Source organism: Hordeum vulgare, chromosome 2H (genome assembly GCF_904849725.1).
Source record: "Hordeum vulgare subsp. vulgare chromosome 2H, MorexV3_pseudomolecules_assembly, whole genome shotgun sequence".
In the NCBI taxonomy this organism is placed as follows: Eukaryota; Viridiplantae; Streptophyta; class Magnoliopsida; order Poales; family Poaceae; genus Hordeum; species Hordeum vulgare.
Genome location: NC_058519.1, coordinates 636,199,655 through 636,204,829, shown reverse-complemented (window position 1 = coordinate 636,204,829; position 5,175 = coordinate 636,199,655). Strand labels below are relative to the sequence as shown.

Here is a 5,175-nt window from a genome sequence, read left to right as displayed (position 1 = left end):
GCGGCTTATGTGCATCGGATTATGCAGTTGGGTTCGGGTGGGCACACGGCGATTTTGGTCAATGGTCAAGTTAGTAAATTTTTTCCAAAGGCACGGGCCTGAGGCAAGGGGATCCGGCGTCGCCGATCATTTTTAATTTTGTTGCCGATGCCTTATCGCATATTCTGTCTAGGGCTACTGCTTCTGGCCACATTTCTCCGGTAATTTCTCATCTCATCCCCCATGGGGTCGCCCACCTTCGGTATTCGGACGATACCATTATCATGGTGGAGCTCAATGATTCCTGTCTTGCTCATCTTAAGTTCATCCTGTTATGCTTTGAAGCCTTGTCGGGTCTCAAAATTAACTTTGCAAAGAGTGAGGTCATTATCACCGGTGTTGGTGATGTGGAGGCTTTACGAGTGGCGCACCTCCTAAATTGTAGCATGGGTTCCCTTTCTTTTAAATATTTGGTCCTCCCGATTGCCCCGGATAAGCTTTGTGCCAGGGAGTTCGCGCCTATTGTTACCAAGGTTGGTAATCGGGTGCTGCCGTGGAGGGGTAGATATAATATGAACGCTGGGAAAGTGGCATTGACTAATTCTTGTCTCTCCTCCCTTCCCATGTTCATTAAGGGCTTCTACCTTCTTTCTATACGGGTACGCATGATGGTTTCGACAAGCATAGAGGTGCTTTCTATTGGAATTCAGCGGATAATAAGCGTAAGTATCGGTTGGTCCAATGGAACATCATTTGTAGGCCCAAAAACCTCAGAGGGTTTGGCATCATTAATACCACGGTGATGAACAAATGTCTTATGATCAAGTGGTGGTGGATAATCATGTCCTCGGGCCGGAACTCCCTCTGGTTCTCTATTCTCAAGGCGAAATACTTCCCTTCCTCCAATCCTATGTTTGCCTCCCCTAGGGGGATCGCAGTTCTGGAAGGCTCTCGTTAAGATCCGTCCTCTTTTCAAGGACCATGTCAAATTTTTGGTGGGTATAATGGAGCCTCGACCCGTTTTTGGCTGGACTGGTGGTGTGGGGATTCTACTCTCTCGGTGGCTTTTCCCACGTTTGTTTTCCTTTTGTCCTAAGCCTGAGATCTCCATCACGGAGCTTGCGGGTGATAATTGGGACTTCGCCTTCCGACGCTCGTTGTCTCCTCTAGAGTTGGTTCAATGTCATCGTCTTAATGCCCTTTTTCCCACGCTCTCGGAGGCGGAGGACTCGGTGTTCTGGCCAAACTCTGCTTCGGGTCGCTTCTCTATTATGTCACTTTATTCCAAGCTTATTGCTGGCACACCTACGAATAAGTTTTGTCAGATTTGGCGTTCGCGTATTCCTCCTAAGATTAAAATATTCATGTGGCAAGCTTTTAGGGGCCGTCTCCCGACGGCCGATCAGATTCGGAAATGCAATGGCCCAGGTTCGGACCGTTGTGTCCTGTGTGATGCTTTGGAGGATACCAATCATATCTTTTTCAATTGTGTCTTGGCTAAACTGATGTGGTGCTGCTTTCGATCTTGGTTGCAAGTGTCTTGGGCTCCGACTTCTTTTTCTGAGCTCCAGACCCTCGGCATCCCTCTGGTCGGTGTTACGAAACGGTTGTTCTGGATTGGGCTGACGGCGGTCTGTTGGGCCTTGTGGAGTACTAGGAACAAGTTTACCGTTGAACACATTTTCCTGCTAAACCTGTTGATTGCTTATATAAAGCTTTCCTGTTCGTGCAGCAGTGGAGATTATTTACTAAGCCTGAAGAAAGCGACTGCTTCGACTTGCTGCTATCTAAGATTCGGGCCTCGACATCTTCCCTTTCGCGGCAGGAGCCTGATGTCTAACCTCTTGGTGGTCTACGGGCATGGTTGTTGATCTTCCTTTTCTCTCGGAGTTTTTGCTTGTCCGGCCTGCGTACCGTGGGTGTGGCCTGCGTGTCTTGTATCTCATACTTTGCTTATCGTTTGGCCTTGGGTGGCTGTGGAACTTGTGGTGTTGTGATGGTTGTTACTCTGCCTGGTGGCTTTATTTATAAAGTCGGGCTCATGCCTTTTGTCTAAAAAAATACATGGGCTACATAAAACATTATATCCTTGTTATATCCAATTACAGAACGAATCATTAACTCTCAAAGTAAACTGGTCACACAAGAAATATATTGACTACCGAGGGTACCTTGATGACAATAAATACTCTGCTTCCAAGCTATATTGCCGGCTTGTTTCCTCCATGTTCATACCTTCAACCACTGGATACTTCGGCACATCCGTGTCATGCATAACAAAGCTAGCATGCGAGGCCCCAAGGTTCTCAAGTGTCATCTCCACTTGCCTCATGGTTGGTCGGTGGTCAACTTCAATCCCGACACATGCAATTGCCAGCACAGCTACTTCTTCAACCTCCTTGCCGCCTTCTTCCATGACCTGGGGATCTAGAACGCGAACCAGCTTGCCTGCTGCTAGTGAAGCGGTGAAATATGCGACGAGGGTTTCCTCCTTGGATGACCGATAGGAGCATGGTTTTTTCCTAGTTAGAAGCTCCATGAGGAGGACGCCGAAGCTGTAAACGTCGCTCTTCTCGGTGAGTTGTCCCGAGTAGAAGTACAAAGGGTCTAGGTACCCAAATGTCCCTTGGATAGCGGTTGCTGTCTCTGTTTGATCGATTGGAATGCACCTTGAAGCTCCGAAGTCTGATACCTTTGCTATGAGAGTGCCATCCAACAGAATGTTTTGGGACTTGATATCCCTGTGGACTATAGGAAATGATACCGCCGAGTGAAGGTAGGCAAGAGCTCTCGCGGTTTCTGTAGCGATCCTTAGACGATTTTCCCATGTTAGGGATGGCCCTGGTTCTTGGACATGAAGATGATGGTAAAGGGTCCCATTGGAGATGAACTCGTACACCAACAGTGGCACCTCCGTCTCGAGGCAGCACCCAAAGAGCTTCACTACATTTCGGTGGTTGATCTGCGAGAGGATGGCTACCTCATTTATGAACTCGTCAATCTCCCTCTGGATCGCGACCTTGGACTTCTTGATCGCCACGACGTGTAGGTCTGACATGATGCCTTTGTAAACCGTGCCGTGCCCTCCTCCACCGATCTCACGAGCTTTGTCGAAACTATTGGTGGCCTTTTCCAGCTCCATCAAGGGGATGATCATCCTCTCAGCAATGTCGGCCTTCTGAGACACCAATGATTGCAACAGATGCCCTCGATTTTGCTTGAAGAATCTCTTCTTGAGCATTTTTTCCCTCCGTTGCTTCATCTTCCGGGTCACCAAAATAGCACCAAGTACCATGAGTAGAAGGCCGGCTCCACTGCCAACTCCTATGCCGACACTTAAACCTGAAAAATGCGTACAAATAATGCACCTCTGTTGTTAAGGAAGAATCTTTCAGATATATAGTAAAACAGAGCATGAACCATTGCAATATCTCGGATGCGCAATCTGCTTGATTTTGTGCTCACCTAGAGAAGATTTGATGCAGCCATTTCTTATGCGTGGGTCACCTTGGGCACCACGCAGGCACCGGCATAAGTGCCCTCCCGCCGTGTTGGTGCACTCGCCGAAGCACATGCCAGGCAGCGCGCACTCGTCGATGTCCTGGCATCCGTCGGTGATGTATGGGTTGCCCTGGTACCCGTCCTGGCACCGGCACACGTAGCCGCTGCGGTAGTTGCCGGAGACGTTGCGGCAGGAGGCATTGCTGCTCCGGCACGCGCTCCTCCGTGCGTCCACGGGGCAGCCGGACGTCGCCACCCCTGGCAGCACCACTGGCTTGGAATCTACCGCGAAGTCAAGGACGACGGGCACGGCCGGCCGGCGCGTGGGCGAGTACCCGGCCGAGTCGTTGAGGAGCGCGGCGGAGGCCCCGTCGAACCACCCTCTCTCAGCGATGCGCACGGCGACGGGCAGCCGGCCGGCGTACTCGTTGGTGGAATCGAGCGACTTGATCTCCACACGGTAGGAGGGCCGGCCGATGGGTATGGGCGTCTGGCAGCAGCCGATGCCGGAGCACCTGGCTGCCCCGTCGCCGGTGGAGCTCGAGCTGGTCACGGCACCCGTCCACTTGTCGTTGATGGAGCAGAAGGAGGAGCAGCCGCTGATGACGTTGCCGCCGCCGCCGTCCCCGACCAGCGTGGCCTGCACGTTGCACCCTGTCACGACGAACTGGTTGCGCGCCTCGGACAACACGTACGGGCCGCCGGCGCCGAGGCCGCCCCACGAGCCGTTGCCGTCGAGGCCCCCGGAGAAGGTGAGGCTGACCTGGCCGGCGCTGTCCACGACTCGCACCGTGGAGTTGTCCAGGGATATGTCCAGGACCTGGAGGCCGCTGCCGACGAGCAGCCGCGGCTGCCCGCCGCGCGTCCGGTCGCAGATGAGGCTGAATCCCGGCCAGGAGCACCCGTCGCCGACGCCGAACGGGTAGGGCAAGCTCACGCCGCCGCAGCTGGTCGGACAGCGGGGCGCGGGCGGCCCTGCACCTGCCGTGACCTGAGCCGCGGCCGTCGTGAGGCAGAGCTGTAGCAGCAACGCCGTCAGCGAAATCATCGTCGGCGGATAAAACCGTAATAATAATGATACAGGCAGGTTGTTGGATGATCGTCGGTCCGATCCATTATAAAGCGTTCGACGAGTGGAAGAAGTTGCAGCAGAGCAGCCGCAACCTACCGTGGCATGCGTTCATGCATGTGCCCGTTGACTGACCTGGTCTATGCTGCATGCATCCAGGGCCGGTCCTGAGGTTTCAGGGCCCGGGACGAAACTACAATTCGGGTCCTTCAGATCCTTAGTATAAACTAGCAAAAAAGACCGTGCGTTACAACTGAAGAGAAAATAACACACGCTTTGAACGTAATATATTATCACATTTGTGTTGTCGACGATGACCTTAGTGCTCACACAACGAAAACGCGTTTGAATGTACAATCACTCGGAATAAGATGAGAAATATGTTGTTTCTCCCCACGAGATTTTTCAAAGGTGTGCATGTGTGGTTAACGATGTTTTCTTTCCTCTCAATTTGGTTTTAATATAATGCATATTTATTGCAATTCGTATGGTCGTCGGAAAGAGAGAAAAAAAAGACAGTGCATTACAGATTAAGTTTGCACCAAAAATAATATTTAAGAAGTATTCAACAGCTAAAAATAACATCCTATTTAGATTCTACACATTTTTTCAATCAAATTTCATAT

General features: G+C 51.5%; 1 protein-coding gene across 1 annotated transcript; it reads right to left on the bottom strand.

Annotated features, from left to right (window-relative positions):
• Nucleotides 1–1,975: 1,975 nt before the first annotated feature.
• On the bottom strand, nucleotides 1,976–4,555 carry LOC123431046 (wall-associated receptor kinase 3-like). The gene is made up of 2 exons (XM_045114861.1): nucleotides 3,445–4,555; nucleotides 1,976–3,321 (listed from the first exon to the last, which is right to left on the bottom strand). Exons 1-2 carry the CDS (start codon nucleotides 4,526–4,528, stop codon nucleotides 2,138–2,140), a joined length of 2,268 nt encoding a protein of 755 aa, XP_044970796.1. The 5' UTR covers nucleotides 4,529–4,555; the 3' UTR covers nucleotides 1,976–2,137.
• Nucleotides 4,556–5,175: the final 620 nt, after the last annotated feature.

Excerpts from the sequence above, each read along its gene's own strand:
- LOC123431046 (XM_045114861.1), bottom strand. The coding sequence starts at position 4,528 with ATGATTTCGCTGACGGCGTTGCTGCTACAGCTCTGCCTCACGACGGCC. Across the intron at positions 3,322-3,444 it reads CTGCATCAAATCTTCTCTAG|GTTTAAGTGTCGGCATAGGA; the intron begins GTGAGCACAAAA and ends CGCATTTTTCAG.